This window comes from Lucilia sericata, unplaced genomic scaffold (assembly GCF_015586225.1).
Source record: "Lucilia sericata isolate MDLA Ls3-8-SP2 unplaced genomic scaffold, ASM1558622v1 Contig000902F_arrow, whole genome shotgun sequence".
In the NCBI taxonomy this organism is placed as follows: Eukaryota; Metazoa; Arthropoda; class Insecta; order Diptera; family Calliphoridae; genus Lucilia; species Lucilia sericata.
Genome location: NW_023994889.1, coordinates 172,240 through 195,537, shown reverse-complemented (window position 1 = coordinate 195,537; position 23,298 = coordinate 172,240). Strand labels below are relative to the sequence as shown.

The 23,298-nt window shown below is 31.0% G+C and overlaps 2 protein-coding genes across 2 annotated transcripts; both read left to right on the top strand.

Moving 5' to 3' along the window:
* Positions 1 to 3,516: 3,516 nt before the first annotated feature.
* Positions 3,517 to 5,977, top strand: LOC119608956 (netrin-A-like). Its single transcript, XM_037963590.1, has 3 exons — positions 3,517 to 3,577; positions 3,672 to 3,951; positions 4,050 to 5,977. Exons 2-3 carry the CDS (start codon positions 3,677 to 3,679, stop codon positions 4,189 to 4,191), a joined length of 417 nt encoding a protein of 138 aa, XP_037819518.1. The 5' UTR covers positions 3,517 to 3,577; positions 3,672 to 3,676; the 3' UTR covers positions 4,192 to 5,977.
* A 12,958-nt stretch (positions 5,978 to 18,935) lies between these two features.
* On the top strand, positions 18,936 to 21,477 carry LOC119608959 (ubiquitin-conjugating enzyme E2 G2-like). The gene is made up of 5 exons (XM_037963594.1): positions 18,936 to 19,376; positions 19,463 to 19,544; positions 19,613 to 19,731; positions 19,795 to 19,935; positions 20,933 to 21,477. The coding sequence occupies exons 1-5, from the start codon at positions 19,334 to 19,336 to the stop codon at positions 21,049 to 21,051; spliced, it is 504 nt and encodes a 167-aa protein (XP_037819522.1). The 5' UTR covers positions 18,936 to 19,333; the 3' UTR covers positions 21,052 to 21,477.
* The last annotated feature ends 1,821 nt before the right edge of the window (positions 21,478 to 23,298 follow it).

Sequence of the window (23,298 nt, the reverse complement as noted above, 5' to 3'; positions counted from 1 at the left end):
TAGACTAGACTATAGACTAGACTATAGACTAGACTATAGACTAGACTATAGACTAGACTATAGACTAGACTATAGACTAGACTATAGACTAGACTATAGACTAGACTATAGACTAGACTATAGACTAGACTATAGACTAGACTATAGACTAGACTATAGACTAGACTATAGACTAGACTATAGACTAGACTAGACATTACACTAAGCAATGGTCTTTGGTATGGTCTAGACTATAATCAAGACCCCATAATTTACACTTTATATTGCTGCACCCTTTTAATCAATCTTGCTACGCACTAATTTCAAGTGTATAAACAATTTGTTTTTTTTTCTATAAAACAACTTTAGTTTATTTTTTCTAAATTTTACCTAAAAATAAATTCTATTCATCATACCACCACCTTGGATGGTATGGTATTCATACATTTAAACATATCATTAGATCATTTTGTTTATAGAAATTTTAAAAATATAACTAAAACTCCATGTAATGAGTATAATTTATAAATTAACACTATAATTTAAAACAATATTTGTAAGTACTTTAAAGTGTGTTTTGAAAAAAGTACTTGGTACTTTAGAAATTAGATACATATTTCATTAAGTAGTCGCGGCAACTGCTTGAAAAAAGTAAACAAATATAAATTTTAAAATAAATTATTAGGTTTTTCTAAAAAATTTAATTGTTTTTGATGTGGTGTCCGCGGTGTTTAGTTTGCATCATAAATCTTCTTTATTTTAGAAATTTATTTCTAGGTTATTGGTTTTGATTGACAATTTGATATGTCATCCCATTTCCGTTTGTTCTAATTAAAATATTTAAATAGTTTTTAGGAAAGAAATTTTATTTGAAAGTACCCTATAATAGTCAATTATTGATGATAGCATAAGATTTGTACAAGTACACAAAATGTCATTGGGTCTATGTCAACACTTTTGAGAGCCTAACTTCAAAAAACTGCATTTGTGTCAAGATAGAGAGAGTGAATAATTAGCTTTAAACTCTTTTTTTCAACTAAAATTTTCACTTTCAATTTATTTTCAAATTGAAGTAGTTCTCTTTTCAATCGCTGTCATTCTTGTACATACATACATACATATGTATGTATTCCTCAACATGTTTGAAATATGTGCAATGTGTAAATAAAAAGTGTTTCATTCTTAAATCATTCATGATGCTCTTGCAGAATGAAATGTTTGTTCCCCTTTTTTTTTTCTTTTATTCAATTTTTCAATTTTTGTTTTTGCTGTAAACTATTCTTACTTTGGCATTCAACATGAATGCCTTACTAATTGGCATTGGTAATTGAATTGTAATGCGTTTAAAATTAAATCGTCTTAATTGTAGTTGTTGTTTTATTCTTTTTTCTTCTGCTGGTTGCTGATTTTTCAGAGAATGCATGTCTGCAGATGCAAAATTCATTATTCAGTTATGGCCAGATTGTAGCCTAAGAGTATATTTTATATTTTTAAACTCTTCAATTAGCCAGGCAAAATATTTTACATGACTTCTTTTATTTTTGTAAACATCAATGGGTTGATTTATGCGAACATTAAATATTGTACGATAAAGAATTTGTTTGCTAGTGAGTACGAATAAAAAAAGAGAAGAAAATGTATTGACTCTAATGACGAATACAGACTGATGGTCTGAAGGTCTTTCATGAATGATAATGGCAATTTACTTAATATTAGAAAGTATTGGATTTAGGCATGGGTAATGTTTAAAATAGATAAATGTTTAGACTATACTACGGTCAAGACTATAATATAATCTGGCCTTTAGACTGGACTATATATAGACTGGACTATTGTCAGGACTATAGGCTAGACTATTCACTGTACTATAGACTGGACTATAGACAGGACTATAGACTGGACTATAGACAGGACTATAGACTAGACTATAGTCAGGACTATAGACTAGACTATATTCAGGACTATAGACTAGACTATAGTCAGGACTATAGACTAGACTATAGTCAGGACTAGACTATAGTCAGGACTATAGACTAGACTATAGTCAGGACTATAGACTAGACTATAGTCAGGAATATAGACTAGACTATAGTCAGGACTATAGACTAGACTATAGTCAGGACTATAGACTAGACTATAGTCAGGACTATAGACTAGACTATAGTCAGGACTATAGACAAGACTATAGTCAGGACTATAGACTAGACTATAGTCAGGACTATAGACTAGACTATAGTCAGGACTATAGACTAGACTATAGACTAGACTATAGACTAGACTATAGACTAGACTATAGACTAGACTATAGACTAGACTATAGACTAGACTATAGTCAGGACTATAGACTAGACTATAGTCAGGACTATAGACTAGACTATAGTCAGGACTATAGACTAGACTATAGTCAGGACTATAGACTAGACTATAGTCAGGACTATAGACTCGACTATAGTCAGGACTATAGTCTAGTCTATAGTCAGAACTATAGACTAAACTATAGTGAGGACTATAGTCTAGTCTATAGTCAGGACTATAGACTAAACTATAGTGAGGACTATAGACTAGACTATAGTTAGGACTATAGTCAGGAATACAGACTAGACTATAGTTAAGACTATAGACTAGACTATAGTTAGGACTATAGACTAGACTATAGCCAGGACTATAGACTAGACTATAGTCAGGACTGTAGACTAGACTATAGTCAGGACTGTAGACTAGACTATAGTCAGGACTATAAACTATACTGTAGTCAGGACTATAGACTAGACTATAGTCAGGACTATAGACTAGACTATAGTCAGCACTATAGACTAGACTATAGTCAGGACTATAGACTATAATCAGGACTATAGACTAGACTATAGTCAGGACTATAGACTAGACTATAGTCAGGACTATAGACTAGACTATAGTCAGGACTTTAGACTAGACTATAGTCAGGACTATAGACTAGACTATAGTCAGGACTATAGACTAGACTATAGTCAGGACTATAGACTAGACTATAGTCAGGACTATAGACTAGACTATAGTCAGGACTATAGACTAGACTATAGTCAGGACTATAGACTAGACTATAGTCAGAACTATAGACTAGACTATAGTCAGGACTATAGACTAGACTATAGTCAGGACTATAGACTAGACTATAGTCAGGACTATAGACTAGACTATAGTCAGGACTATAGACTAGACTATAGTAAGGACTATAGAGTAGACTATAGTAAGGACTATAGACTATGCTATAGTCAGTACTACATACTAGACTACAGTCAGGACTATAGACTAGACTATAGTCAGGACTATAGACTATGCTATAGTCAGTACTACATACCAGACTATAGTCAGAACTATTGAATAGACCGTAGTCAGGACTATTAGTGTTTTTCAAGTCAGGTAAAAATATTGCTGCATTAAAAGTTCGATTGTGATTAACTAACCCCTTCATGTTTTAGTTTTAAGACAACTATATCAAAATTCCGAAAATAACTATAATTTGTATGTTTTCTTTCTTCCGATCTTCTTACAGAATGCGAAAAATGCAAAATAAGCACAAAAAGACTAAACCTCAACAAGTTCTGCAAAAGAGATTACGGTAAGGAAATAATCAAATTCTTAAAAAATCTTCTCCTAAAAGTAATTTTAACTTTGTAATTCTTATTATTACCTTTCCTTCCCCCCAAAAATAGCAATAATGGCCAAAGTGATTGGACGGGAACAGAGTACCGAGGTAACGAGCAGCGAACAATATACCAAAGAAAATCAAAATCAACAAATGAACGACGCCGACAGCGCGGAAACGGACGAACAAATGGCAACAGTGAAATTCGATATACAGATACAAGCAATATTCAAACGAACACCCCTAGAATACGCAACTACGAATACAATCCTAAGACGAGGTCCTATGACCTGGATCATACCAGTGAAGAATTTAGAGTGTAGATGTCCCAAAATTAAAATGAATAAGTAAGTTTAATCAGAATATGGATTTTACCAAAAAAAATGTTTGGAATTAATTTTAAAATTTACTAAAATTGTATATGTGTTGTCTTTCTCCCTTCCAGATCTTATTTAATTTTGGGTAAAGATTCTGAAGCTCCACCCGGTTATCTGGGTATTGGTCCTCGTTCTATTGTTATTGAGTGGAAAGATGAATGGTATCGGCGCATGAAACGTTTTCAGCGCAGAGCGCGTACATGCGAATAAATTAGGTTTTATTTTTAATTTTAATAATTTTAATTTTATTTTTCTCTTTAGTAACTACTTACTATATCATTTCATTATTAAGCAATTATAAGAATATTTAATATGTAAACTGTAAGCAGTAAAACTTTTTAAACAAAAAAAAATTATGAATAAGAAAATCTTAAAAATCACAAAAAAATTAACAAGTTTTAAATGTGTATAAACAAAAGAAAATTTAAGAAATTTTTTTAATTTTTTAGTTTTAACAATTAACAGATAAAAATAGATTTTATGCAAAAAAAAACTTAACTTTAAAAAAAAATTAACAAAGAAAAACTTAAAATTTGGAACATTAGTTAAGATGAAGATTTAACGCCCGGCAGATTTTTGTAACAGTGGACACAAGCCAACAAGTTTTAGGAAGATTCAAATTTTCAATAAGAATTTTAAAATGTTTAAATTAAAATTATTTTTTTTTCCATATTTTAGATAACGTGCCGTTAATGTTATTATTGTAGGTTTGTTTATAAGGCCCCACTGTGCTTGAGATAACTGCAGGGTTGTAAATTTGTATCTTATTAATAATATACAGAATTATAGCTTATTTTTGTTAAATATTTCAACATAGAAATTATAAAAAAATTAATATAAAATTGTTTTTTATCAAAATTTCAACCATTTTCCAAAAGTAATTTTAAAATGCAACACCTTGTTGAAAGCTTTACTACTCTAAATAGACATCTTGATGAAAGCTTTTTCGTTTCACAGTATCATCAACATTTTTAAAAATTCTGGAACTATGTATATTATAAGTCCTACTACGCTCAAAGAACTAAAAAGCTCTCAAAGCAAAAAGCTTAAAGCTTTTGAAAGTTCTCGCAGACTTAAGCTCAAATAACTTGAGTAATTTTATTTAGAATTTAATAAACTCAACATTCTCAATGATCATGTCTTGGCAAGTTTAGCAAAAAGCTTTACAAGTTAGTTTAAAAGCTCTCTTTGGACATTGTTGTCAGTTTGGTTTACAGCTCATAATTTTTATAAAAGCTTTATCTTTCAAAAATGTATAATAAGGATCACAGGTCTTGTAGGATATGTTTAAGAGATGTGACAACAGATTTTATTAATGGCATCCTTGAATACTTTACAAAAAGCTTTATTTTTTAACGATATACAGGGTAGCGGAAAGCTCTTTGACTACGCTGTTTTATCACTAGATATTGTTTATTGAGGAAAATGTGCTACGAAACCATTCTAAAGACTCTCAAAGAACTTCAAGGTGGCCAAAAGCTCTTAACCTAACTTGCAGAAGTTAGTTAATAGCGTGAACCCTCACTTGCTATTAACTTCGGGAGTTCCGGCTTCAAAATTTTTCATTAATATTCCTTACAGGGACGTTATCGAAATGGTCCACTCCATAACGTTAAATAGTTATCGTAAAAGCTCTATAAGAACTTTTAGTAATTCAACAGATTATTAATGCCGATATCAGTCTAAAATATATTAAAATTTTTCTTGGAATCTTTGCACTCATTCACTAATTCGTTGAGAATCACAATTTAGAATTATTTGACGGTTTAAAGGCATTTGCTGTGAATTTCGTAAGTCCGTTCAGGTTAGGATTTAAGTCTTCCATTAAACATTTTCGTTTGTCGAGTTAACTCAAATGTTAAAATACACCAAAAATTTAATTTTCCTTTAGCCCAATAGAACATCAGCAGAATGGACTAAGATGAAGATTAACCATCGGCAGAGAATAAACTCTATGATTACTTGTTCACGAACGTTTGAAAGCTAGAGTGTAAAAGATAACTCTTTATCCATTCATACTTTAAAGTAGGTATCAGGGGAGAGAGGGAGACCGTTTGTCGAGTTAACTCAAAAATTAATATACACCAAAGATTTAATTTTCCTTTAGTCCAATAGAACATTATCTGAGTGGTCTAAGACGAAGTTAACAAAATCTTAACATGATTTTCAATTTAACTGAAGATTAACCATCGGCAGAGAGTAAATTCTAAAGGATATTATTATTTCGCAAAAAAACTCTATCACGAATATTCCGCGAGCATTCCATGATCGTTTACCGAGTTAACTCAAATATTGAAATACACCAAAGATTTAATTTTCCTTTAGTCCAATAGAACATCAGCTGAATGGTCTAAGGTGAAGTTGATATAATCTTAACATGATTTTTAATTTAACTGAAGATTAACCATCGGCTGAGAGAAAACTCTACAGGATAATGTTAAGGGAATGCTTAGCGAGTAAGCATTCCATGACCGTTTGCCAGTTAAATCAAATGTTAAAATATATCAAAGAATTAATAGAGCATCAGCTGAATGGTCTAAGATGAAGTTGACATAGTCTTAACATGATTTTCAATTTAACTGAAGATTAACCATCGGCAGAGAGTAAACTCTATGATTACTTGTTCATGAACGTTTGAAAGCTAGAGTGTAAAAGATGGCTCTTTATCCAATCATACTTTAAAGTAGGTATCGGGAGAGAGAGAGTGACAAATGAGATATTTTTGACTGGTTTTTAGTAAGCTAACGCTAAAGCTAGATGAGAGATCATGAGTGAGCTCTTTGACCGATACTTTATAGGAAGGAATAGGAATTCAAAAAACCGATTGACCTGTGAGGGATATCATTGATCCAAATTAAAAACGATTTTGAAACCTTTTAAATTCTTTTTTAAAAAGCACAGTGCCAAATTTATATAAAAATATGTATTTAGTCTTCAAAAACTTAAAGAAATTTGCCATAATTCTGTTTATTATTAGTTTTTTTTTTATAAATTAAACAAAAATTAATTAAATTATATACTAACTGCATTTATTTATTAAATAATAATTTTATACATATATCATTTGTAAATTGACTTAATTAATTTTAATTTGTTTGTTTTATTTTGAAACCAGCACCATTTTGTAAATAAATATAATAATTATTAAATAGAAAACCATTTTGTAGCTTATTTTCGAAACACTTTTAATGATAAAAGAGACAAATTTCAGATTAGGGATACTTATGTCAATGATAAAAGGTCTCGTAAATTGTAAAGTCGGTGCAAACTCGCGACAAAAAAGAAAAAAATTCGTATTAGAGATACACAGAGGGAAAAAGAAATATACACGCACGGTACCAAATTGACACCAAACTTTTTATAATTTTTCAATACCATCCTACAACATTACATAGTGTTGTCGTACGTATGTATGTATATACTCGGAAAGGCCGGCTATACCAAAGTTAGAAACAAATCAGAGACGGAAAAAAGTTCTTATATCTGTAAACCTAATTAATATTCCAACTAAAAGTGTCAAAATCTTAATGTCAATGGACATTATGACACTTTTTGACAAGTTGCAATAATCATGAGTATTCAGCAATGGCAAACTTGATCTTGGTAATGAAAACCCTAATTATATCCTATACCTTTTTAATAAACCTTTATAAAACTTTAATAACTTTGTTGATTTAAATCAGAACTAAATAAAACTTCTTACAAATCTTCAATTAATTAACCCGATATTTCCAAAAGGAAAATGGTGCACGGTACTCAGGATTCGGCAAAGCCGAATAATATTATTTTATTTGAATTTCTTCTTTAGTAATACTATCGAATATTAATCAAAATAGTTTTTAGTTTTGTTCCACATCAAAAATAGTTGATGAATTCCTATATATAAAATAATAAACTCTCCACAAAACATAAATAACGAATAATAACGAATATTTTAAATATTTTTATTTAATTATAAAATTAAATAAAAATTTATTTAAAAGATTTGCAAAACGAAAATTAACATTTAAAAAAGCAATAATATTTTAATTAACAAAATCCTACTAAAGTAGCAATTAACAAAATATAAAAAAAAAACTGTGTTAAACATAACCTTAAATACTTAACCCCGCCCACAAAAACAAAATAACACGCCCACAACTACAACTTCAAATCAAATCCTTCAATAAACAAAATAAACCAAAATGCAATAATTTTTAATAATTAAATATTTTTTTGTTAATTATTTTAATAAAAGAAAAACAACACTTAAAATAGTATTAATTAATGTATAAAACATTTAATTTAATAATTTAAACAATAATATTATATTTTATATATTGAAAAAAAACCCACACAAAATATTTATATAAATAATCTTCTTAAGTCTGATAATTAATTCATCTTTTGTGTAATAAATTTATGGTAGTTTTAACAAAATATTTTTATTGATAACAACACACACATACACAGGAAAACATTATTTCATTATTTCTCTTATAAATTACTATATATGGAAAAAAAAATTAAATTTTGAAAAAAATATATATTTTAAACAAAAGTATAAGAATTAAGCCATTGCAAAAAAAATTAAATGAATGTCCCATTTATTGAATATTTTAAATATCGATTTAATTGAATGTCAATTGGTAAACTAACAACAACATGAAAATAAAAACAAAACCAACATTAATGCAATAATAAAAAATATATCTTATTAAAATAAAACTAAAAAATATATTAATAAAAAGAAACTAATATTGTACAGTTAAACAAAACTAAAAGTGTTTTAATTCAATTTAAACAAAAAAGAAGGACTAGTCGATCAAAACTGAAATTAGACTGAGGCAAAAAGGATTCAACCTGGTTCCAAAGAATAAATGAATTCTGATGCCGAAAGCTTAAACCAACCCTTACTACAGTAAGGGTTCTACACTGCAAAATCCCTCAGTAGAATTCACTTTCTAGCCATTTCAGCCTGAGATCTTGTATTCTAGAACATTGGCAAGTCCTTAACATTCTCTTATAACCTGTCCGGGTCCGGTGTTGTCCCGCCTAATAACAAAAGCCCCTATAGAACAATGCTCCTTTATTATTCCTGTCCCAATCGTAAGACTAAATCTATGTAGTCCAATAAGTTGCTTTCGCATGAAGTGTTCTTAACCTTATGGTTCTTAGATTGTCTGCAATCTATTCTACTTCTAATGTTGCAGAACCTATCGGACACAATTAAATGAGTTTATCCTCCCGTCAATATTCTACCAATTCATCAGCGACTTCATTACCTTGTAGCCAATACTTTCCACATTCAACTACTAAGCAATGTTCATCGACATAAACAGACCCCAGATCGAATTTTCATGTGAATGTCTGGCGAAGGTTAAATGGGACCTACTGAGCGAGTTGGTATTAGATGAACAATCAAAAAGGTGGAAGGTGTCATGTAGGCCTTCCGCAAGGCTCGGCATATATTAAGCATGGTACTGTATATGCTAGACCAATGGGTATTAAACATATTACTCTATACAGATCTAAGTTGTGCCAGAACTACTCTTGCTTGACGCTACAGATGGTGGGTGGACCATAAATACGATATTCATACAATAATCTACAATTCTGTTTACTGTAACTCTATAAATATCATTGAGTGCGGTAATTCCCAAATTCCTCTCAACAAAGCCGGCCTTGGCCCACTGTCCTGGTTCCCGATGAGCCAACGAATCCCGAGGAGATATTAGTTCCTTATGTTCGGTAATACCCAAATCCCTACGCACAATTAAAAGGTGGGTATCCGAATCTCAGAAAATTTCAGAAGGATAATCATCATAATTAGACAGTCTTTGGGGCCACTTCGGTAGAGACAAGAAAAGGTCTCTACTATGACTAGCGTGCGCCTTCCGTAAGGCTCGGAATATATTGAGAATGGTATTGTATATGCGAGACCAATGGGTTTTAAACATATTACTCTTTACAGATCTAAGTTGTGCCAGAACTACTCTTGTTTGACGCGACAGGTGGTGGGTGAACCATAAAAACGATATTTATACAATTCTATTTACTGCAACTCTATAAATATCATTAAGTGCGGTAATTCCCAAATTCTACTCAACAACGCCGGCCTTGGCCCACTGTCCTGGTTCCCGATGAGCCAACGAATCCCGAGGAGATATTAGTTCCTTAAGTTCGGTAATACCCAAATCCCTACGCACAATTAAAATGTGGGTATCCGAATCTGAGAACATTCCAGAAGGATAATCATCATAATGCGGCAGTCTTTGGGGCCACTTCGTTAGAGACAAGAAAAGGTCTCTACTATGACTAGCGTGCGCCTTCCGCAAGGCTCGGCATATATTGAGGATGGTACTATATATGCGAGACTAATGGCTATTAAGCATATTGCTCTATACTCTTGTTTGACGCGACAGGTGGTGGGTGAACCATAAATACGATATTCATACAATTCAGTTTACTGTAACCCTATTAATATCATTAAGTGCGGTAATTCCTAAATTCCACTCAACAACGCCGGCCTTGGTCTATTGTCCTGGTTCCCGATGATCCAACGAAACCCGAGGAGATATTATAGCTCCTTAAGTTCGATAATTCCCAAATCCCCACTCATGATTAGAAGGTGGCTATACGAATTTCAGAAGGATAATCATCATAATTAGACAGTCTTTGGGGCCACTTCGGAAGAGGCAAGGAAAGGTCTCTACTATCACTAGTGTTCGCCTTTCTTCGTGTCTACCGAGGTGACGACAAGTATGAAATTGCTCAAAATGATAGAAATCCGTGTAAAGATGAGATTACGCGTCTTGTCGTGCGACGACGCCAGTTCAGTCGCCGAGGAAGACACCCCAACCAATTCACAATTGGTTTGAGAGTTTTTCGAGGGAGTGAACGAAGATCAAGTGAACGTCAACGTCACCCTGGTACGCATGTTTAGGTGAAGATCACACAAATTAATATTCGTCATTTCTAAGCAGCTTCGGGTGCCCAGCTCCTCCGGATGACGAACTAACTAACTGGGCCTGTAGGAGCTAGATTCACATTATTTATAGCCAAAATTTGCACAAATATTATTTAAGATGCAAGTCGTCTGAAAGTAGATAAAACTAGCTCACAATTTCATAGAGATTACATATAGATTTTAAACATTGTTTAAGTGTTCTAGCAATATGAAATGAAATTTAAAAGTTGTAATAAATTCCTTTATATTTAATTAAAGGTATTTATTTATACATATACAGCAAAAAGATTAACAAACAAATTGTTTTTCCCCGTTATTTTGTATTATCTTTCATTACATTTTCCAACATATTCGATTTTGTGCTACCAATTCGCTTTAATTCAATTACACATTTCTGTATATTAAACAATTAATTATACATGTGCATAAATTAATTAATTTAAGTCAGATTTTTTGACAATTAAAATATGTTAATGTGACAAAATGAAACATGGAAGAAAATTTATGGAATTGTAGTTGGAAAAAAACATGGCTACCATGACAGGTGGATAAAAATGGGTTGATACAGAGAGGGATAAATTTTGAAATAATCTATCCCGGAAAAGTTAGTAGTTAGTTAGTTAGTAGTTAGTTAGTTAGTGAGTAGTTAGTTAGTTAGTTAGTTAGTAGTTAGTTAGTTAGTTAGTTAGTAGTTAGTTAGTTAGTTAGTTAGTTAGTTAGTAGTTAGTTAGTTAGTTAGTTAGTTAGTTAGTTAGTTAGTTAGTTAGTTAGTTAGTTAGTTAGTTAGTTAGTTAGTAGTTAGTTAGTTAGTTAGTTAGTTAGTTAGTTAGTTAGTAGTTTAGTTAGTTAGTTAGTTAGTTAGTTAGTAGTTAGTTAGTTAGTTAGTTAGTTAGTAGTTAGTAGTTAGTTAGTTAGTAGTTAGTTAGTTAGTAGTTAGTTAGTTAGTAGTTAGTTAGTAGTTAGTTAGTTAGTAGTTAGTTAGTTAGTTAGTTAGTTAGTTAGTTAGTTAGTTAGTAGTTAGTTAGTTAGTAGTTAGTTAGTTAGTTAGTTAGTTAGTTAGTTAGTTAGTTAGTTAGTTAGTTAGTTAGTTAGGTAGTTAGTTAGTTAGTTAGTTAGTTAGTTAGTTAGTTAGTTAGTTAGTTAGTTAGTTAGTTAGTTAGTAGTTAGTTAGTTAGTTAGTAGTTAGTTAGTTAGTTAGTTAGTTAGTTGTTAGTTAGTTAGTTAGTTAGTTAGTTAGTTAGTTAGTTAGTTAGTTAGTTAGTTAGTTAGTTAGTTAGTTAGTTAGTTAGTTAGTAGTTGTTAGTAGTTAGTTAGTTAGTTAGTTAGTTAGTTAGTTAGTTAGATTAGTTAGTAGTTAGTAGTTAGTTAGTTAGTTCAGTTAGTTAGTTAGTTAGTTAGTTAGTTAGTTAGTAGTTAGTTAGTTAGTTAGTTAGTTAGTTAGTTAGTTAGTTAGTCGTAGTTAGTTAGTGTTAGTTAGTTAGTTAGTTAGTTAGTTAGTTAGTTAGTTAGTTAGTTAGTTAGTAGTTAGTTAGTTAGTTAGTCTAGTTAGTTAGTTAGTTAGTAGTTAGTTAGTTAGTTAGTAGTTAGTAGTTAGTGTAGTTAGGTAGTTAGTTAGTTAGTTAGTTAGTGTTAGTTAGTTAGTTAGTAGTTAGTTAGTTAGTAGTAGTTAGTTAGTTAGTCAGTTAGTTAGTTAGTTAGTTAGTAGTTAGTTAGTTAGTTAGTTAGTTAGTTAGTAGTTAGTTAGTTAGTTAGTAGTTAGTTAGTTAGTAGTAGTTAGTTAGTTAGTTAGTTAGTTAGTAGTTAGTTAGTAGTTAGTTAGTTAGTAGTTAGTTAGTTAGTAGTTAGTTAGTTAGTAGTTAGTTATTAGTTAGTTAGTTAGTTAGTTAGTTAGTTAGTTAGTAGTTAGTAGTTAGTTAGTTAGTTAGTTAGTAGTTAGTTAGTTAGTTAGTTAGTTAGTTAGTTAGTTAGTTAGTTAGTTAGTTAGTTAGTTAGTTAGTTAGTTAGTTAGTTAGTTAGTTAGTTAGTTAGTTAGTTAGTTAGTTAGTTAGTTAGTTAGTTAGTTAGTTAGTTAGTTAGTTAGTAGTTAGTTAGTTAGTAGTTAGTTAGTTAGTTAGTAGTTAGTTAGTTAGTTAGTTAGTTAGTTAGTTAGTTAGTTAGTTAGTTAGTAGTTAGTTAGTTAGTTAGTTAGTTAGTTAGTTAGTTAGTTAGTTAGTTAGTTAGTTAGTAGTTAGTTAGTTAGTAGTTAGTTAGTTAGTTAGTTAGTAGTTAGTAGTTAGTTAGTTAGTTAGTTAGTTAGTAGTTAGTTAGTTAGTAGTTAGTTAGTTAGTTAGTTAGTTAGTTAGTTAGTTAGTTAGTTAGTTAGTTAGTTAGTTAGTTAGTTAGTTAGTTAGTTAGTTAGTTAGTAGTTAGTTAGTTAGTTAGTTAGTTAGTTAGTTAGTTAGTTAGTTAGTTAGTTAGTTAGTTAGTTAGTTAGTTAGTAGTTAGTTAGTTAGTTAGTTAGTTAGTTAGTAGTTAGTTAGTTAGTTAGTTAGTTAGTAGTTAGTTAGTTAGTTAGTAGTTAGTTAGTTAGTTAGTTAGTTAGTTAGTTAGTTAGTTAGTTAGTTAGTTAGTTAGTAGTTAGTTAGTTAGTTAGTTAGTTAGTTAGTTAGTTAGTTAGTTAGTTAGTTAGTTAGTAGTTAGTTAGTTAGTTAGTTAGTTAGTTAGTTAGTTAGTTAGTTAGTTAGTTAGTTAGTTAGTTAGTTAGTTAGTTAGTTAGTTAGTTAGTTAGTTAGTTAGTAGTTAGTTAGTTAGTTAGTTAGTTAGTTAGTTAGTTAGTTAGTTAGTAGTTAGTTAGTTAGTTAGTTAGTTAGTTAGTTAGTTAGTTAGTTAGTTAGTTAGTTAGTTAGTTAGTAGTTAGTTAGTTAGTTAGTTAGTTAGTTAGTTAGTTAGTTAGTTAGTTAGTTAGTTAGTTAGTTAGTTAGTTAGTTAGTTAGTTAGTTAGTTAGTAGTTAGTTAGTTAGTTAGTTAGTTAGTAGTTAGTAGTTAGTTAGTTAGTTAGTTAGTAGTTAGTTAGTTAGTTAGTTAGTTAGTTAGTTAGTTAGTAGTTAGTTAGTTAGTTAGTTAGTTAGTTAGTTAGTTAGTTAGTTAGTTAGTTAGTTAGTTAGTTAGTAGTAGTTAGTTAGTTAGTTAGTTAGTTAGTTAGTAGTTAGTTCGTTAGTTAGTTAGTAGTTAGTTAGTTAGTTAGTTAGTTAGTTAGTTAGTTAGTAGTTAGTTAGTAGTTAGTTAGTTAGTTAGTTAGTTAGTTAGTTAGTTAGTTAGTTAGTTAGTTAGTTAGTTAGTTAGTTAGTTAGTTAGTAGTTAGTAGTAGTTAGTTAGTTAGTTAGTAGTTAGTTAGTTAGTTAGTTTGCCACTATTAGTTACTATTCAAGTCTTTTCAACATGGGTTCGATTCAAACTAGACACTGGTAAAGGAGTTCAAATAAGCCTGATGAAGACCTAAGTGTATTTCCTTCTAAATTACAAATCTCTAAGATTTCAAAGAGAATTAAGAAAGTTTTGATCCCTTAAGTCCTGCACCACTCTATTGCATATAACAAATATGTATTTCGAAGATCCGAAGGATTTCATGTTTTTATATAAAATTGTGTTAATTTGATTTGACATTCAAAATACAGAAAAAACTGACTCCTTTATCTTACCTCCAAAAAAAATGTATAAACCACTCATGTAGCTTCACAGCAATGGGACATCCGTTTAACGGGTCCGTTATATTAAATATTGTACATTTGTATATGATTTTAAAAGTGTGTGTATGTGTGTATTTAGTACGTTGCCATGACAGGCAACAAGATATCGTTTACAACAAATAAAATGCAATTTTATTATTACGATTATTATAACGATGCAATTCCATGTACAGGTGCAACTGATGCTTTATCATAAATGTGTGGATGCCACATTCTATACACACACATTCATATTATGTATGTATATATTTAAGTACTCAAATATTGGCACGCTTTAAACATATTTATTATATTGCATGATAATAATAACAAAAATTGTGTTGCACAGACACCATCGCAATACAATGGGAGAGTATCCGCCGGTTCTTTGAAAACGGAAATCCGAAGTTTATTTATTGATAGTGGAGTTTGGTTGGTATTAAATTTGATCAATGTTGTCAATAATATATGTACGTAAATATTACTTTTTCATTCTTAAAATTTTCTCTCAATATCGATCTGAAAAAAAATCAGAAATAAGATCCGTTTTAGCATCTTCCATAGGATTTCTATTATACAAACTTTATTTAAAACTTTCAAGAAATCATAATTTAAGGTCTTTGAACCGATCCGAAAAAACGATACTGCCAAACATAAAATGCAAACGTTCTCATTTAAGCACAGACTTTAACCAATTTTGTAAATAAAATCAACAGCAGTATTGCCAGTTCTAATAGTTAAATTTAGTAAAGACACCAATTTATCTACAAATGATTGGGAAAATCGCCTGTATTGTTTTAACACATTGACAACACTTATTTAACGGATATTGCTAAAATCTGTGTCTGTAGTTTAACAAGGCGGTTTTGCACGCCTGGATCTGTATTTTTGTATTTTTATTTATTCCGGTTTTATCAACAACATTTAACAAAAAAAAATTATAAATATCATGTGTTTTTATTTGTTTGTTTATTTTTTTTTCGTACATCTCTATAATATTTGTGTAATTATACTGCACAAATGTGTGTTTGTATTTCCATATTTTTGGTTTATTCAAATACAACTTACAAATCATTTAATCGTATTGTGATTACAAAAACATTCGGATGGGGACAAGTACAAATTTGAATGGACAAATATTTTAGAGATGTTAGAGACATATTGAAAAGGGTACTATTTGCGGGGACAATGTGAAACTAACATTTCATATATTTATCTGTTTCCTTGAAGATGTTACACTTCTTTTTAAAGTGACGTAATTTTAAGAAGATAATAATAGAAATACATATGTATGTATTAGCTGAGAAGTTTATATCTATGACCGTTTTACTGCATCATATGGTAACCAAGTTGCTAGGGGATAATCGGTACCTTCTATTGAAGACTTTATAAAGTCTGAAAAACTCAAATGAATAGAAGGGGAGGCACGACAGAACTGTAAAATTTGACAACTAAAGCCACAATTTTTATTAAATATCCAAAATATCCTTTTTTTCTTTTCCATGAATAAACGATGCGAATATAATTTCCCCGATATTTGTACCAAAACAAAAAGTCTCATCTCTGTTGAAAATTGGGAATATAAAAAATATTTTTTTCATTCGTAAATTTCGTGTCATGCCGTGTCCCATCTGTTTGTTACTGTGGTTTTAAGAACATTTTCAACGGCCCTGTTGCTATTGCCAACAATACGTATGTAAGTCCTGTTGTCATTGTCCGTACATTTAATACTTGTTCCTGTTTTATTTCAGGACTTTCATATCAGTGTTTTTTTATATCTTTTTATACCCACCATCAAAAAAGATGGGGGGTATATTGATTTTGTCATTCCGTTTGTAACACATCGAATTATTGGTCATAGACCCACAAAAGTATATATATTCTGGGTCCTCATTAAATTCTAAGACGATCAAGCCATGTCTGTCCGTCCGTCTGTTTGTTGAAAGCACGATAGAGTCCGAATGGAAAGAGCTAGAGTGTTGAAATTTCACATAAATATTTAGGTAAGGTTTGTTTGGTATTGAAAATGGGCAATATCGGTCCACGTTTTCGGATAGCCCCCATACAAGTGGCGCCTCGAAAGGCAGCTTTAACAGCCATAACTTGTTTAAAAATACGAATATAGCGATGAAATTCGACATAAGTGATCCAAAATCACTATGCTATGAGGATCGGTCCATAATTGACCCTACCACCCATATAAGGTCCCCTTCAGAAAATGACTTTAACGCTCATTACTGGCTTAAAAATACTAGTATATAGATGAAATTCGACATAAGTAAGTTTCATACGAGTCAAAATCTATCTAAAAAAAGTTATGTTGATCGGTCCATGATTGACCCTACCCCCCATATAAGGTCCCCCTCAGAAAATGGCTTAAAAAAACGAGTGTAGCGATGAAATTCGACACAAATAAATTTAATACGAACCAAATTCTATCTACCAAATTTTATGAGAATCGACCCATAATTGACCCTACCCCCCTATATAAGGTCCCCTTCAGAAAATTACTTTAACGCTTATAACTGGCCTAAAAATACGAGTATATAGATTAAATTCGACATAAGTAAGTTTCATTCGAGTCGAACGAGGTTTGATGGTGGGTATATAAGATTCGGCATAGCCGAATATATGTAACTCTTACTTGTTTTGTTTTAAATTTATATTTTTGTGTATGATAAATGTTCATTGATAATCAATTTAATGTTGTACTCTATAGCCGCAGTAACGAAGTATATATAAGTATTTATAATATTGTACGTTAACTACTAGTTATCCCATTGTTGTCATATTTTTGTTCTCTGGGCGTTAATTACAATATGTACATATATTTAAAAAATATTGGTAAAAACAATTATAAAATATATTATTGTTGTTTTTGTGGTTTATTTTCTTGTGAAATTTAAGTATTATAAATTAAACACAGTGGTTGAACAAAACCGTGCTATAGAATTAAAAGGACTTCCCCATCGTCTTGCCAAAATATCGACTTAGAATCAATCTCTTCTAGATCCTCAATATCCTTGCACAACATACACGCAAATCTTACACGATCGCTATGATTACAGCGATCCCATTGGCATACATATGTAAATTGTCACAACAGACCTGAGATCGATATGATCCAGTAATACCACATTCTATAGGGACTTTGAATAACCTTTTTATTTCCTGTCGATAAATACTGCCTTCGAAGAGTTTATCACATCCAACCCAATATTCTCTAATCGGTTTCTAGCTACTAATGAGTAGAATGGCACTACTTAGGACTTGCATATCCGTTCTCAAGGCCCTCCAGACAATGCATCTATAAGTCAGAATATGTTTGACAAACAAAGAGTAAATCCAATTCACCGTATCTGATTACTTATCTCAATTCATTCCAATGGAATACTTGTATGTATAGTAGACGATAACTCATAAAGGGTACAATTTCTATTTCGGCAGAATTAACTCTAAGAGCTTTTATTTTCACCCCATTATACAATATCATTTATCATCGTAAGTCTACGTTAACTCTACACCACTTTGGTAGATATGCACTACTATGTAAATCAATTCAAAAACTATTAAATTCATTTAACTTTTTTAATCTCATCACTAATTGTTTATAATAAATGTTGTTTAAACGAATAATTTCACTACAAATTTAAACCACAACTTAAATATACGGTTTATAGTCACCCATTTATCTTTTCAATAACAAACACACAGACTGAAACACCCTGTCATGTGTTGTCAACTTTTCTATTATTGTTTTTTAAAAAGTCGACTTTTCGACATTTTTTAATATCGAATTTTTTGATTCTTTTCGAACTTTATCGATTTTTTCGACTTTTCAACCTTTTTGGACTTTCCGAGTTTTGTTTGCAATATCGATTCATCAACTTTTTTACACGATAGGTCAAAAAAGTTGAGTTCTTCCAACAATGGACATCATTCTCGATATTTCTAGAACATTTTAGCAACACCTTCTATATACTTCTGGCATCGTTTAACGGTCACTATCTTGAAAGATCTACTGAAATAATCTACTTAGTGTTGCCATACCAATTGTTATTTTATCGTTCTTTAAGAAAATGGCGGAACATAAAATGTTTATTATAAAATGAATTTTTAAAAGGGAGTTAAAACCGACTTAGTTTAAATGCAAATACAATTTCGTAGCAATAGCATTAGTTATTCAAAATTTTATATATTTTTTTAATTTTTTTAAACACAACTATAAACTTAGCCGACTTAAAGTAGACTTGAGAACGCCGTCAAAATTTTTTGCTGTCAGTTGCCGCCTTGTTTTATTTTTGTCGGCGCAGATCTTTGGTCATAATTCATTTCTTTGTGTCGTGACGTTTTTATTTGGATTTTTTCTTTGGACTATTAAAAAATTATAAATTTTCATACAAAATTCACGCCAAAAATTTGCAATAATAATAAATATCTTTTATTTACCATTAATTGCTATAAATATTCTACAAAAACTTAATACAATTTATGCATGAGCCATAAAAATTGCACTTGAAAAAAATAGAAAGTAAACAAAAGCCGTCAGAAAATATTTTTTCGTTGGCAAAAGAAAAAAAAAAAACAGGAAAGTCTCAGAGTGGGCTGTGTACGGTTGTGGGTAAGTGGGAGAAAGGAAGAAAAAACACAACACATCTTGGGGTAAGGTTGAAAAACTTGAAGTAAACTACAGAAAAAAATGGCTGGCTCAGCTTTAAGAAGACTTATGGCAGAATATAAACGTAATTGTATAATCAACACAAGTTGTGGGGAATTTTAAAATATGCTAATTGTTTTAAAATATCTATGTTTTTGCTATCACATATAGAATTGACTTTGGACCCACCGGAAGGTATTGTGGCCGGTCCCGTTAGTGAAGATAACTTTTTCGAATGGGAGGCTTTAATAGCGTAAGTTGTGTTGTTGTTTGGTGATACAAAAAAGTAAGAAATTTCTTAACAAATGTCGTTTATTATAGAGGCCCCGAAGGCACTTGTTTTGAGGGTGGCGTTTTCCCTGCCCGCTTAATATTCCCGCCAGATTATCCCTTAAGTCCCCCTAAAATGAAGTTTACTTGTGAAATGTTTCATCCTAATAGTAAGTAATCTATCATTATTTAGTTATTTTTGGGTATTTTTATGTTTTTATATGATTTTCTAGTTTTCGCTGATGGCCGTGTTTGCATATCAATATTACATGCTCCTGGTGATGATCCCATGGGTTATGAATCATCGGCTGAACGTTGGAGTCCTGTACAAAGTGTAGAAAAGATATTACTCAGTGTTGTTTCAATGTTGGCTGGTAAGTTTTACACTGTTATATTTAACGTTATTATATTTTTATTATTTTTTGGAACATTTATGTTTTGGGATTTCGGCGCTAATCACCTTTTTCGATCTGTTGCTATGTTATGTAATATTGATAGTGAAATATAAATTGCTTTTAGAGTCTATATTCTATTCCATGACGAACTGGAGCTAATTGCGGGATTTGGCCATACTAAGCTTTTTTGAAAGGAATTGGTCACCTTCTTCGAGGGAGAAAATCTCTCTCATTTCTTTGTTTCTTTAGAGTACTGTATTGGTAAATCTTCTGGGCTGAAATCCCTTGATAATACACCATTTCTCATCCATTTATCTATCCTCTTTATCTATATTCCTCTTTCTTTACTGTTTTATTGTAGTTTGTATACCTTTTCTATGGTGCAAAACCTTTCTTAACCTGACCTAACCTTAGGGCAAAATTATCAGCCGACTTCTTTATATATAGTTTAGATTTATTTATATATAGTTGTCCTATGATGATACTAATATGTACCAAACCGTAGTAATGTCCTCTTTTTTCTTATTACTTTGTACAAAAGGAACCTTATTAGTGACCACTTAGGTTTATTTCTTTAAAATGACCAAATGCATTAGTTAGTTTTAGATAAGGCTGAGGAGTACTTTGTCCTCTTAAATGAATATATTATTCATTTAAGTATATTTCAATTGACATCAGAAGAGGGTGTTGAACATAAGAAGAGAAAAAGTAGGTAATGTGCGGTAAAACAGAATCGGAGAGCGTCTTCTTTCTTTTAGGAGTTTGGATATTCAGAGAAGAAAATTTTTGCAAATTTGGATATTTAGTTAATGATGTTCAGTATTAAGCAAACATCCCTATAGCTCTTCTCGTTGGGATCCTAACATTTATAAACAAATATGACAATATCGAATATTTAAGAAGATATATCTACATACATATATGTACATATGTACTAAAATTGCTAATAATAACAAAAACATCTTTCTATTTTTAGAACCCAACGATGAATCCGGTGCTAATGTTGACGCAGCTATAATGTGGCGTGAAAAACGTGAAGAATTCAATCAAATCGCCAAACGTTTAGTCCGTAAGACTTTGGGTTTACCATCATAAGAATTTCGTTTTTTCCCCATTAAATTTTAGGCAAACAAAACAAAAAAACATCATACAAAAGCAACAACAGCAACAAAAATTTAGAAAAATCAATGAAAACAAATAACAAAAATTGCCTCTCTCTTTCTTACAATCTTTAAATTTAAAATTCTTTAAATCAAATTACTCCTTTTTTCATTATTGTTGAAATTTTACTAAACTCTCCCACAGCAGCTTTAAAAGTGTTTTTTTTTTATTTGTATTTAAATTAAATATATATTTTTTTTTGTTCTCATGTGTATTTGAAACCAAAATTAGCAAAACCTTACTATTTTTAATTTAATGATGAACTTACATATATTTTTTTTTTTAACAAAACAAGAAAATTTAGTAAATATTATTAAATAAGTTAAATACAACAAAAGAAATATAATAAAATAAATTCAATAAAATTGAAAATAAATCAGTAAAAAACATACAACGCAATTTCATATAATTTTATTTTTTTTATTTTAACAAAAACGACTGTCATTATGGCAAATAATATAAATTAGCAGTTTTTAAATAAAACACCTGTTAAAATAAGAATGGCATATGTTTATTTGAGGCTACAATAGAATTCCTAACAAAATTCTCTCCAAACGGATTGTGAAACCAATTTAATAAAGAATTTCTTTAGGATTTGTTATTAAAAATTGAAAGAAGCTACTTTTGCACTGTTTTTACTTAAATTTCTCCGTTAGTTTGTTAGTAAGGTTCAAAATTTGTAACCACTAAAACCTTGAAAGGATTTAGTGGTATCCAAAGAATACATGTCTATATAAATCTTCTCTTAGAATTTCACTATCACATCAGGTTTTCGAGATATTCTGTCCTAAATTGTTTAATAAATCTGGCCATGTTTGAGACGATATAAAAGCACTAAGAACCTTTATTTATAAAATTGCCTCGTCCAAGAACTGCCAATCCGACTATACCTTCGAATTCTGCTCCTGAGTTTACTGGTCTCCACCAAAATCTTAAATCAGTTTTTTTTTATACTTTACCATGTATCAAAGTATGTAACTTCGAAGAACCGTAACGCGGTACAGTTAAGCGATGCCACGCATTTCACCAATGCGAGAGTAAAACACAGATGACCTGATTACCCTTCAACGATAATGGTAATAACGCGAGAAGGTCTTTATCCACACAGAGCTGAATTGCGAATGTAACCTAAACTTTGAAGCAATCATATCTCGAAATTATTCGGATTCAGCGGAGATTTTGGTTTTCATTGATCTCATTTATAACGAGTATTTTGCCCTGATATAATAAAGCCACAAGGAGAGCATGTAAACTATCAAAAGGTGGGATCCCGAAATAGTAAAAAATCGTAGGATGTGTCTGTCATAAGTTATTTAACGAGGCAAAGAGATCAAGAATCTGGTCAATTTATAAGTCAAAAGTTAATGAATTTAAAAACCATGGAGAAATTTCTGTAGTACTATAGAAAGCTCCTCAGAAACGAGTCGCCTTCGAGAATTCTTGTCTAAATCCCCTTCTGTCCCAAGCTGCAAGTAGTCGGGAGACACTTGAACTTCTCCCGAATACTCACTTCGCCGGTTGTATCTAAAATGGTGGATCAACGATACAAGATCAACACGAAGCTGACCTACTTTGCTAATGTTATGAAAGATGACGATATCATCCGCTGGGCAGTTAGGAGCTTTGATACCTATAAATCACCTGGCCCACATGGCAGAATTCCTGCGGATCTACAAAATAATGTAGATCCGATCATTCCCCGGCTAAGTACTATTTACAAAACCTGCTTGTCTTGGTCCTACATCCCAACTCAGTGGACCAAGTGTAATGTGATATTTATTCCAATGAGGGGTAAGTCATCTCATATTAAGGTAAAAGACTTCAGACCTATCAGTCTAGCGTCATTTCTGCTAAAAACTTTGGAGAGAATACTAAATATACATATTAGAATATCGGCTGACAAATCTCTTCTCTCAACCTCTCAACATGCCTACATAAAGGTCAAATCCTCACAGGGGGATACTACAATCTCTAAAAGAGCCATACGGGGCACTCCTTAAGGAGGAGTTTTATTCCCTCTCCAGTGGAATATGGGTATTAACCGATTCCTAGTTAGACTTGATGAACTAGGTTTTAAAACGGTTGCTTACGCTGATGATGTTGCGGTAGCGGTAGCTGGCACTTATCTTGAGATTCTGTCTTATATTTTGGAAGACTCGCTAAGAATTATTAGCTCATGGA